The sequence below is a fragment of the Aquarana catesbeiana genome, linkage group LG11 (genome assembly GCF_042186555.1).
Source record: "Aquarana catesbeiana isolate 2022-GZ linkage group LG11, ASM4218655v1, whole genome shotgun sequence".
NCBI classification, from domain to species: domain Eukaryota; kingdom Metazoa; phylum Chordata; class Amphibia; order Anura; family Ranidae; genus Aquarana; species Aquarana catesbeiana.
Genome location: NC_133334.1, coordinates 272587954 through 272600226, shown reverse-complemented (window position 1 = coordinate 272600226; position 12273 = coordinate 272587954). Strand labels below are relative to the sequence as shown.

The 12273-nt window shown below is 52.0% G+C and overlaps 2 protein-coding genes across 4 annotated transcripts in view; one reads left to right on the top strand and one right to left on the bottom strand.

Moving 5' to 3' along the window:
- The window catches only part of PHKB (phosphorylase kinase regulatory subunit beta), a 313679-nt gene extending 306181 nt beyond the window's left edge, over positions 1-7498 (bottom strand). For both annotated transcript variants that reach the window (XM_073605832.1, XM_073605831.1), the window contains exon 1: positions 7360-7498. In XM_073605832.1, coding sequence (XP_073461933.1) covers positions 7360-7426 — 67 coding nt within the window. In that variant the 5' untranslated portion in view covers positions 7427-7498. The remainder of the gene's footprint in view (positions 1-7359) is intronic.
- The window catches only part of ITFG1 (integrin alpha FG-GAP repeat containing 1), a 314466-nt gene continuing 309628 nt past the window's right edge, over positions 7436-12273 (top strand). Inside the window, exon 1 of one of the 2 annotated variants that reach the window (XM_073605834.1) lies at positions 7436-7710. In XM_073605834.1, the coding sequence (XP_073461935.1) occupies positions 7515-7710 (196 nt within the window). In that variant the 5' untranslated portion in view covers positions 7436-7514. The remainder of the gene's footprint in view (positions 7711-12273) is intronic. The other variant, XM_073605835.1, reaches the window with a different exon arrangement.

Genomic DNA, 12273 nt, shown 5'->3' with positions numbered 1-12273 from the left:
ATCTGCATATTTAATTTGGAGCCTGGAGCTCAATGTACAAATTGAGATCGATTAACCTGGCAGCACACTTGGAGCTACTGCCCATAGCAACCAGACCAGTCCTCGTCCTACAGATTAAATTGCTTTACTTCACCAAAGCTAAACATGGATAAAGTCTTTGTCATCTCCATCTAAACAGATCTTCTAGTTATGGGAGGACACCAGTAGCATTTATAGGACCTCCGGGCACCGGTAGGGTTTATAGGACCTCCGGGCACCGGTAGGGTTAAAAGGACCTCCGGGCACCGGTAGGGTTAAAAGGACCTCCGGGCACCGGTAGGGTTAAAAGGACCTCCGGGCACCGGTAGGGTTAAAAGGACCTCCGGGCACCGGTAGGGTTTAAAGGACCTCCGGGCACCGGTAGGGTTAAAAGGACCTCCGGGCACCGGTAGGGTTTAAAGGACCTCCGGGCACCGGTAGGGTTTAAAGGACCTCCGGGCACCGGTAGGGTTTAAAGGACCTCCGGGCACCGGTAGGGTTTAAAGGACCTCCGGGCACCGGTAGGGTTTAAAGGACCTCCGGGCACCGGTAGGGTTTAAAGGACCTCCGGGCACCGGTAGGGTTTAAAGGACCTCCGGGCACCAGTAGGGTTTAAAGGACCTCCGGGCACCAGTAGGGTTTAAAGGACCTCCGGGCACCAGTAGGGTTTAAAGGACCTCCGGGCACCAGTAGGGTTTAAAGGACCTCCGGGCACCAGTAGGGTTTAAAGGACCTCCGGGCACCAGTAGGGTTTAAAGGACCTCCGGGCACCAGTAGGGTTTAAAGGACCTCCGGGCACCAGTAGGGTTTAAAGGACCTCCGGGCACCAGTAGGGTTTAAAGGACCTCCGGGTACCAGTAGGGTTTAAAGGACCTCCGGGCACCAGTAGGGTTTAAAGGACCTCCGGGCACCAGTAGGGTTTAAAGGACCTCCGGGCACCAGTAGGGTTTAAAGGACCTCCGGGCACCAGTAGGGTTCATAGGACCTCCGGGCACCAATAGGATTTATAGGACCTCTGGACGCCTTACAGCTCTGAGAGGCTCCGGGGGTGGAATTTTCCTGTCTATTCTCCGCTCATATTAAGCCATAATGGACACACCTTCCTAGCTGAAGGGCCCCAAAAGGGCCCATGACGCCCTAGTGTGGGGTTGTAATGGCCATAGCAAGAACCGTGAATGGTGGTGGGGAAAGCTCATCCCTGGCTCTCCCAATAGGCAAAACAAGCCAGCAGATTTGCCTCACTAGTGTCCTTCTATAACTAAGAAATCAGTTTCAGTTGGGACTCATTGGGGTTGATTTACTAAAACTGGAGTTCAAAATGTGGTGCGGCTGTGCATGGCAGCCAATCAGCTTCTTACTTCAGCTTGTTCAATTAAGCCTTGAAAAAAAAAAAAAAACTGAAAGCTAATTGGTTTCTATGCAGAGCTGCACCAGATTTTGCACTCTCCAATTTTAGTAAAATCAACCCCACTGTGTTACCTAAAGCTGAATCACGCACCCAGAGACTCTTTATGGCATCTGATCTAGATTGGGGGCGTATTTTTCACACCTCCATTGTACAGTACAGCTGCCCATAGTAATAGATGGCTGCAACCTAGCTGTATGCTAGGTTGCAGTGATGACCCCCCCTCTGATATGTGTACCAAGACCAGAGAGAACCGCCCACCCACATGAGGACACAACGGACTCCATAGTGAAACGCGATTGGCTGCATTTTAATATGTTGATTGGTTCTGTGCGGTCACAAGAATCACAGCACACAACCGACTTCTAGTGAATCAATATGGCACATGACACTCCGAGATTTCACGTGAATTTAAGGCTACCTAAAGTATCTATACACTAGTAACATCAACTGTTCTAAATAAGAGGTCCACCTCACTCGTCATCGTCAACAGTTTCCAGTGAATTAAACAGCCACCTAAATGATCTTTAAAATTATTTGTTTCTTGTGAATCATATGGCCGCCTCAAATCTATACCTCAGCGATATCGCTGATACCAGGAGAAGAAAATGGCCGCCTCATACTTTCTATACCTGAAAGATGGCATTCGTTCCTAGTTGAATATATGGCCACCTCATACATCTTTACATCAGAAATGGCATTGGTACGTAGTAAATTAGATGGCAGCTTCATATTTATACCTCAGTGATGTCACTGTTCCCTAGTGAAATAAATGGTGACCTCACACATCTGTATCTCAGTAACGGTATTGGTACAAAGTGAATTGAATGGTCACCTCACATCCGTACCTCACTGATGTCACTGTTTTCTTGTGAATTAAATGGTGACATCACACATCTATACCTCAGTGATGTCACTGGCACAAGGTGAATAAAACGGCCGCCTCACACTTCTATACCTCAGTGATGTCACTGGCACAAGGTAAATAAAATGGCCGCCTCACACTTCTATACCTCAAAGATGGCACTGGTTCCTAGCTGATTAAATGTCCGCCTCACAAATCTTTACCTCAGAAATAGCATAGGTACATAGTGGTCACCTCATATCTGTACCTCAGTGATGTCACTGCTTCCTAGTGAATGAAATGGTGACCTCACACACCGATACCTCAGCGATGTCACTGGTACCAGGTGAATAAAATGGCCGCCTCACACTTCTATACTTTAAAGATGGCATGGATTTCTAGTTGATTAAATGGCAGTCTCACACATCTTTACCTCAGAAACGGCATTGGTAAATTGTGGTCGCCTCTGTACCTCAGTGATGTCACAGGCTCCTACTGAATTAAATGGTGACCTCACATCTCTACCTCAGTAACGGTATTGGTACATAGTGAACTGAATGGTCACCTCACATCTGTACCTCACTGATGTCACTGTTTTCTTGTGAGTTAAATGGTGACATCACACATCTATACCTCAGTGATGTCACTGGCACAAGGTGAATAAAATGGCCGCTTCACACTTCTATACCTCAAAGATGGCACTGTTTCCTAGCTGATTAAATGTCCGCCTCACAAATCTTTACCTCAGAAATAGCATTGGTACATAGTGGTCGCCTCATATCTGTACCTCAGTGATGTCACTGCTTCCTAGTGGATTAAATGGTGACCTCACACAATGATGTCACTGGTACCAGGGGATTAAAATAAGTCCCGACTTATATAACGAATGATTAGATGTATGCACATGCCTGGTAGCTGACCGGTTCTCTTTACAGAACCCACCTTTAGATAAACAAAGCCTTCGCACCCCAAATCTCCATTGTCATGTCAGTATACAGAACATTTCATAGACCTTCATATTCTTCCACGATAAAAAAAAAAACAAACATGACAGACCCCCACAATGTGTCAGTGGAAGCCGACCGTTTACATTGACGTTCACACACGGCTATACCCAGCACTTGTGCCAGACATACACATACCAGTCCCACCATTTTACAGACTGCTCGCTTTGTCATATTAAGGCTTCATTAACACTTCCAGTCGGGGGGGGGGGGGGGGGGCACTAAAGAAAATTCAATATTGCCTTCTGAATCCCCGTCAGCAAATCCTGTACATCTTACTGAAAACCGGTCGGTGAGTGCCCGAGGCCCAGTTTGCGGTCGGTGACTGACCGAGGCCTATTTTACACCGTCAACCATCATCAATTGCTCCTCACCGCGGACTGCTTCTCAGAGGGGTGTCAGGAAATGTCTTGTGTGTAAATGAGCCCTATTGGACAAAACGATCATTTTTATGGCGACAGACTGTTAAAAGCGATTGGATCGAATTCCAAATGTTATGTATCAAATTACAATTTTCAATGTGAAATCGAACATTTGTAACCAACAGCGGGCCAGACAAGAAGGTCGATGTGTATGGCTGGCAGAGCGCAGGGGGCGGAATGGAGATGGCCACACACCATGGATTAGGTTGGACACGAAGCCCAGAATTGATCACAATTTTAGCGGCGCTTTACTGACGTTTTTGCAGCGCTTTTCAATGGGCAGCGCTCTTTGTGGAAGCTTTTAACCATTTTTCGGCTGCTGGTGGAGGTTAAAAGCTCCCGTAAAGAGCCGCTGCCCATTGATTTCAATGGCAGGGGAGTTTTAGGAGTGGTGTATACAACGCTCACGCAACACCCCAAAGATATTGCTAGCAGGACTTTTTTTCCGGTCCTGCAAGCGCACCGCTCCAGTGGGAAAGCACTCGGGCTTTTACACGGGGGTGGCAGGGGAGGCGTTTTTCAAGCGCTATTTTTAGCCCTTTAGCGCCTGAAAAATGCCTCCAGTGTGAAAGTAATAACTGAACCCGAGAACAAAATTGCCACATAGTACAGCTTAGCCGTCTGTAGATGTGGTGGCTGCATTCGTTTTCACTGGGTGATCCTGACATTAACACACTTCCTGTTTCAGGGTGACAACCCTCACTCACTGTATCTATGGAGGAGGGAGTAGTGTTGTCACCCTAGGCTGAACTACAAACACCTCCCTCTCTTCTCATCTCCATTATATAAAGGGGGGGGGGGATGTTTTGTAGTTGACCTGGAAAAGCTGATAACAATTAGTTCAGCACAGTAGCAGTGGCCATGGCGCGGGATGAGGACGCCTGCAGTGACCACGGCGCGGGACAGGTACGCCGACAGTGACCACGCCGCGGCACCAGGACGCCGACAGTGACCACGCCGCGGCACCAGGACGCCGACAGTGACCACGCCGCGGCACCAGGACGACGACAGTGACCACGCCGCGGCACCAGGACGCCGACAGTGACCACGCCGCGGCACCAGGACGCCGACAGTGACCACGCCGCGGCACCAGGACGACGACAGTGACCACGCCGCGGCACCAGGACGACGACAGTGACCACGCCGCGGCACCAGGACGACGACAGTGACCACGCCGCGGCACCAGGACGACGACAGTGACCACGCCGCGGCACCAGGACGACGACAGTGACCACGACGCGGCACCAGGACGACGACAGTGACCACGACGCGGCACCAGGACGACGACAGTGACCACGACGCGGCACCAGGGCGCCGACAGTGACCACGACGCGGCACCAGGACGCCGGCAGTGACCACGACGCGGCACCAGGACGCCGGCAGTGACCACGACGCGGCATCAGGGCGCCGACAGTGACCACGACGCGGCATCAGGGCGCCGACAGTGACCACGACGCGGCACCAGGACGCCGACAGTGACCACGACACGACATCAGGACGCCGACAGTGACCAGGACACCGGATCAGTACACAAAGATTGACTAAAACACCGGATCTGTACACCAGCAGTGACATCGGATTTCTGGTATTTTTCGGCAATTTCAGCCAACCAACAGCCGTCACATGTGAGGACAGGAAGTTTTTATATGCGGTGTTGTTGTTCTCGGGTTTAGATAAACTTTGAAGTCTATGTTGTTTTGGGTGGAGCGGTGAAGGGGTTAGAGCCCCTGGAGGGTTTTAATTTCTGTGTCCCCATTGAGGGGGTGGGGGATTGTCACCTAGACAGAGTGATGGGAAATCTACAATGCGGAGCCATCACTGAACTGTCCAATGGAGGGTGACAACTGACTGAAGGGGATTTCCTCTCACTTCCTGTTGTGTCTATGGGGCAGTAAGTGAAGGTAAATCTCCCCAATGGGACACAGATACATGTCAGAGGTTGTAACCCTCCCCCAATGTCTGGCATACAGAGGATTAGCGGTGTTACACACGGATTGTTACATGAATGACGAGTAATCTTAGTAAATCTCCATGTGGTGGGGGAGGAGAGATGATGGGGATCGGCACACAGAGCAAACCAAACACAGCAACTGAGGCCGGACCCCGGAGATGGGGGCCAAACACCGGGGACGGGCACCGCACACAGCAGGCAGGGATCTCTCACACATGCAGAGGGGCAGTTGACAGTGGGGGACAGACAGTACGGGGGGGGGGTTCAGTTGATGGTGGGGGGGGACACACAGAGGGGCAGTTGATGGTGGGAGTTGGGGGCACACGATGGTGGGGGCGGGGCAGTACACACACAGGGGCAGTTGATGGTTGGGGGGATGCACAGGGCGCTTGGGGGGCACAAGATGGTGGGGGTTGGGGACACATGATGGTGGGGGTCGGGCAGTACACACAAAGGGGCAGTTGATGGTGGGGGTTGGGGGGCACACAGGGGCAGATGATGGGGGTTGGGGACACAGGATGGTGGGGCGGTACAAACAGGGGGCAGTTGATGGTGGGGGTTGGGGGGCAGTTAAGGATGGGGGTTGGGGGCACACGATGGTGGGGTCGGGCAGTACACACAAATGGGCAGTAGATGGTTGGGGGGCAGTTGATGGTGGGGGTTGGGGGCAGATGATGGGGGTTGGGGGCACACGATGGTGGGGTCGGGCAGTACACACAAATGGGCAGTAGATGGTTGGGGGGTAGTTGATGGTGGGGGTTGGGGGACACACAGGGGCAGATGATGAGGGTTGGGGGCACATGATGGTGGGGGTGGGGCGGTACACTCAAAGGGGCAGTTGATGGTTGGGGGGACACACAGGGGCAGCTAAGGATGGGGGTTGGGGACACAGGGGAAGTTGATGGTGGGGGTTGGGGGGCACACAGGGGCAGATGATGGGGGTTGGGGACACACGATGGTGGGGGTTGGGGGGCACACAGGGGCAGATGATGGGGGTTGGGGACACACGATGGTGGGGGTTGGGGACACACGATGGTGGGGGTTGGGCAGTACACACAAAGGGGCAGTTGATGGTGGGGGTTGGGCAGTACACACAAAGGGGCAGTTAAGGATGGGGGTTGGGGACACAGGGGTATTTGATGGTGGGGCGGTACACACACGGGGTAGTTGATGGTGGGGGTTGGGGGGCACACAGGGGCAGATGATGGGGGTTGGGGGGTAGTTGATAGTGGGGGCACACCGGGGTAGTTGATGTTGGGGGTAGTTGATGGTGGGGGTTGGGGGTAGTTGATGGTGGGGATTGGGGGGCACACAGGGGCAGATGATAGTGGGGGGGCAGTTGGTGGGGGTTGGGGACACACAGGGGTAGTTGATAGTGGGGGTTGGGGGTAGTTGATGGTGGGGATTGGGGGGCACACAGGGGCAGATGATAGTGGGGGGGCAGTTGGTGGGGGTTGGGGGCACACCGGGGTAGTTGATGGTGGGGGGCACACAGGGGTAGTTGATAGTGGGGGGGCAGTTGGTGGGGGTTGGGGGCACACCGGGGTAGTTGATAGTGGGGGTTGGGGGTAGTTGATGGTGGGGATTGGGGGGCACACAGGGGCAGATGATAGTGGGGGGGCAGTTGGTGGGGGTTGGGGACACACAGGGGTAGTTGATAGTGGGGGGCACACCGGGGTAGTTGATAGTGGGGGTTGGGGCGGTCGGGGTCACACCTGATCTCCGGGATCGGGCTCGTCTCTCCAGCACCTTCCAGCCCAGATCCGCCAGCACCTGAGCCATGTTTTCCAGCAGTGCCGTAAAGCGCCGCCCCCCCGGCCGTACGTCGCGGTGCTGTGGGAGAACCTGGAAGTGTCGGTGTCCGTTCGGTATGATGGGGGATCTGTCTGTACCGGGGACTCCCCTCCCCCTCCTTCTCCTCTCCGTCCTCCTCCTCCTCTCCCCGGTCCGGGCCTCTCTCCGCAATGTCACCGGGGATGTGCTGGGATCGGAGGCCCGGGGGAAGATCGCCGCCTTCGGGGACTTCAACGCCGATAAACAAACCGATCTGTTCATCATACGAGGCGGTGAGTACCGGGGGGGAGGGGAGGAGTGTCAGCTCTGCGGGCAAGGCCCAGAATACTGTCCCTGGCTGGGATCTGTAGTGTCATGACTCATATATGAGGATTAGATTGTCAGCTCTGTGGACAAGGCCTGGCTAATAACTGAGGAGTGTCAGCTCTGAGGACCGGACCCGATCACTGGAGTGTCCGCTCTGAGGACCGGGACTGATCACTGGAGTGTCCGCTCTGAGGACCGGCCCTATCACTGGAGTGTCAGCTCTGAGGACCGGGACCGATCACTGGAGTGTCAGCTCTGTGGACCGGGCCTGATCACTGGAGTGTCAGCTCTGAGGACCGGGTCCGATCACTGGAGTGTCAGCTCTGAGGACCGGGTCCGATCACTGGAGTGTCAGCTCTGAGGACCGGGTCCGATCACTGGAGTGTCAGCTCTGAGGACCGGGTCCGATCACTGGAGTGTCAGCTCTGAGGACCGGGACTGATCACTGGAGTGTCACCTCTGAGGACCGGGCCCGATCACTGGAGTGTCAGCTCTGAGGACCGCGTCCGATCACTGGAGTGTCAGCTCTGAGGACCGGGACTGATCACTGGAGTGTCACCTCTGAGGACCGGGCCCGATCACTGGAGTGTCAGCTCTGAGGACCGGGCCCGATCACTGGAGTGTCAGCTCTGAGGACCGGGTCCGATCACTGGAGTGTCAGCTCTGAGGACCGGGCCCGATCACTGGAGTGTCAGCTCTGAGGACCGGGCCCGATCACTGGAGTGTCAGCTCTGAGGACCGGGTCCGATCACTGGAGTGTCAGCTCTGAGGACCGGGACTGATCACTGGAGTGTCACCTCTGAGGACCGGGCCCGATCACTGGAGTGTCAGCTCTGAGGACCGGGCCCGATCACTGGAGTGTCAGCTCTGAGGACCGGGTCCGATCACTGGAGTGTCAGCTCTGAGGACCGGGTCCGATCACTGGAGTGTCAGCTCTGTGGACCGGGACTGATCACTGGAGTGTCAGCTCTGTGGACCGGGACTGATCACTGGAGTGTCAGCTCTGAGGACCGGGACTGATCACTGGAGTGTCAGCTCTGAGGACCGGGTCCGATCACTGGAGTGTCAGCTCTGAGGACCGGGCCCGATCACTGGAGTGTCAGCTCTGAGGACCGGGCCCGATCACTGGAGTGTCAGCTCTGAGGACCGGGTCCGATCACTGGAGTGTCAGCTCTGAGGACTAGGCCTAGACCTTATCATTAGAAAGTTATCTCTGCGGGTAACTAAGCTCTGGGAATTGGAGTGTCAGCTCTGTGGACAAGATCTCAGATCTGATGGCCAGAGTGTCAGTTCTGTAGACAAGGTTTGGCCTCTCATGCCTGTCTAGGATCTGTAGTGTCTTTATGTGACCAGAGGGCCCAGATTTAATGATTAGAGTGTTAGCTCTGCAGACAAGGCCTGGCCTCCTGTATCTGGCTCGAAACTTTAGTGTCTGATATGACTGTAAGGTCCAGATTAGAGTGTCAGCTCTGTGGTCAAGGTCCGGCCTTTAGTGTCTGGCTGGGATCTGTAGTGTCATACATGATTGGAGGTCTGAGATGTAATGATTAGAGTGTTAGCTTTGCACACAAGGCCCAGTCTCCTGTGTATGTCTGGGAACTGTAGTGTCTGCTATGACCATAAAGTCCAGATCTAAAGATTAGAGTGTCAGCTCTGCAAACAAGGTCCAGCCTCTGGTGTCATGCATGTCCAGAGAGACCAGTTCTAATGATTATGTCCAGAGGGACCAGATCTAATGATTTGTGTGTCAGCTCTGTGGTCAAGGACTGGCCTTTTAGTGTCTGTCTGGGATCTGTAGTGTCCGATATGATTTGAGGTCTGAGATGTAATGATTAGAGTGTCAGCTCTGCACACAAGGCCCAGTCTCCTGTGTTTGGCTGGGAACGGTAGTGTCTGATATATAACTGTAAGGCCCAGATCTAATAATTAGAGTGTTAGCTCTGTGGACAATGCTCAGCCTCTGGTGTCATTTATTTCCAGAGAGCCCAGATGTAATAATTAGAGTGTCAGCTCTGTGGTCAAGGCCCGGGCTTTGGTGTCTGGCTGGGATCTGTAGTGTCCGATATGATTGGAGGGCCAAGATTTGATGATTAGAGTGTCAGCTCTGTGGTCAAGGCCCAGCCTTTGGTGTCTGGCTGGGATCTGTAGTGTCCGATATGATTAGGGGGCTAAGATTTAATGATTAGAGTGTCAGCTCTGTGGTTATGTTGGTGATGAATTGGTGGGATCCTCCTCTATACACCCTCCATGTGTCTGGTTGGGTGAAGTGTTGGAATGTTTACATTTGGTGCGGCTGTTTAAATAGACAAAATAAACTTCGATCCGCCTTTATTTGTTCTGTGTTGTCAGAGGACAATGTGGGATTAAAGCCGAACTCCGGACACAGATAGCAAGCTAAAAGGAACAGTATATTAACCATTTGACCTCTGGAAAATTTACCCCCTCCCCTTTATGACCAGGCCATTTTTGGTGATACAGCACTGCCTTACTTTAACTGACAATTACGCGGTTGTGCGACGCTGTACCCAAATATAATGAATTTCCTTTTTTTCCCACAAATAGCACTTTCTTTTGGTGGTATTTGATCGCCTCTGTGGTGTTTTTTTTTTTTTTTGCGCTATAAACAAAAAAAAAGGTCGGACAATTCTGCTCATGTACGGGAAGACATCCTATGACGGCCTCCCAGCAATGAAGGGCCGCGCTGTAACCGTCATTCGGCTATAGCGCGGGCGGGAGGAGGTTAAACGGTTAAATTAATGGGTTTAATTGATACTAAAGGATCATTTTTTATTTTTTTTTTAAAAATAATAAGCATATCATTCTTACCTCCACTGTGCGGCTCGTTTTGCACAATGTGGCCCCCGAACCTCCTCTTCTGGGGTCCCTCGGCGGCTCTCGCGGCTCCTCCCCACATCAGATGACCCTCCTAGGACAGGGATACGCAATTAGCGGACCTCCAGCTGTTGCAGAACTACAAGTCCCATGAGGCATTAGAGCTGCACAATTAATCGTTAAAAAATTGTGATCTCAATTCAACCCCCCCCCACCCCCCCCCGACGATCTCTATTGCAGAGTTTGCCGATTCTTTCATATAACAAGTGGAGAGACTTATCTGCTCACTTAGCTGTCAAAAGAAAACATCCAGATCTGCCTGTAAACCTGTAAATGCAGGAAGTTTAACCACTTAAAGTCTAAATCTTTTTCTGACACGTCTTTCTTAAGTTATAATCAATATTTTTTGCTAGAAAATTACTTGGAACCCCCAAACATATATATATATTTTAGAAGAGACCCTGGGGAATAAAATGTCAATTGCTGCAACGTTTTATGTCACAATGTATTCGCCCAGCGGCCTTGCAAACGCAATTTTTTGGGAAAAATACACATCAATGAATAAAAAAAAAAAAAAAAACAAACAAAACAGTAAAGTTAGCCCAATTTTTTTGTTTTAATGTGAAAGATGATGTTACACCGCGAGAATCGTGATCTTTATTCTAAGCAAAAAAATCGTGATTCTCATTTTTAGCCAGAATCATGCAGCTCTATGAGGCATAGCAAGACTCTGACAGCCACAAGCATGACACCCAGAGCCAGAGGCATGATGGGACTTGTAGTTTTGCAACAGCTGGAGGTCCGCTAATTGCAGATCCCTGCCCCAGGAGGAGCGCTCTCCTCAGGGGGTTACCCTGCGGGCGCGCTCCCGAGTCCAGCATTCGACGTCCATAGAGGCCAAATGCAGGACTCAGCCCCGCCCCCTGGCGCCCGCGTCATTGATTGGATTTGATTGACAGCAGCGGGAGCCAATAGCTGCGCTATCAATCTATCCAATCAAGAGCCGAGAACCTGTGGAGAGAGGGACGGCGGGGACGCACCAACGAAAATTCGGGGCTCAGGTAAGTAAGAACGTAGGCGCTAGGGGGCCGGTGATTGCAAGGTGAAAAAAACACGAGGGTTTACAACCCCTTTTAGCTCCACTTTTTTAAGATTTTCTACTGCTCGGGGGCTCTGGGGCTTCAACAAAATGGCCGCCTCCAGCAAGAAGAGACAGGAGCAATGCTAGAGGAATTTAAAGCACACACTAATGTTGGTATTATAATTATTAATGTGGAATGTATGTTCTGTGCTATAGGACATTATTTTTTTTATCGTGTTGTTAAGTCCCGCTTTAATGCGAGGTGAACACTTTGTGTGTGACGAGAACATGTGCCAAATCATCAACTGTCCCGTCACACACAAACGCTTTGCCCTTTAGCAGATGCACAACTGTCAGCAGTTGCTTCGTAACTAATTTGGCCTCTTTTTTTTGGTCCTGTCAATCGAGTAGAGCAGGCAGCTGTTGGAGTGGAGCATTGTGGGAAATGAAGAGCGCCCCCTGCTGATTGTTTTCTCCACCTTCTGTACATTGGGCTCCTGTGTGTAGTAGATGCACTTTATATGTTTTGTCTTCAATTTGGACAAGTCGTGTGTGTACATGATGGTTTGTTGTGTTCATTCTGAATGTCACCAACAGACACCCCCGTCCTGCACCA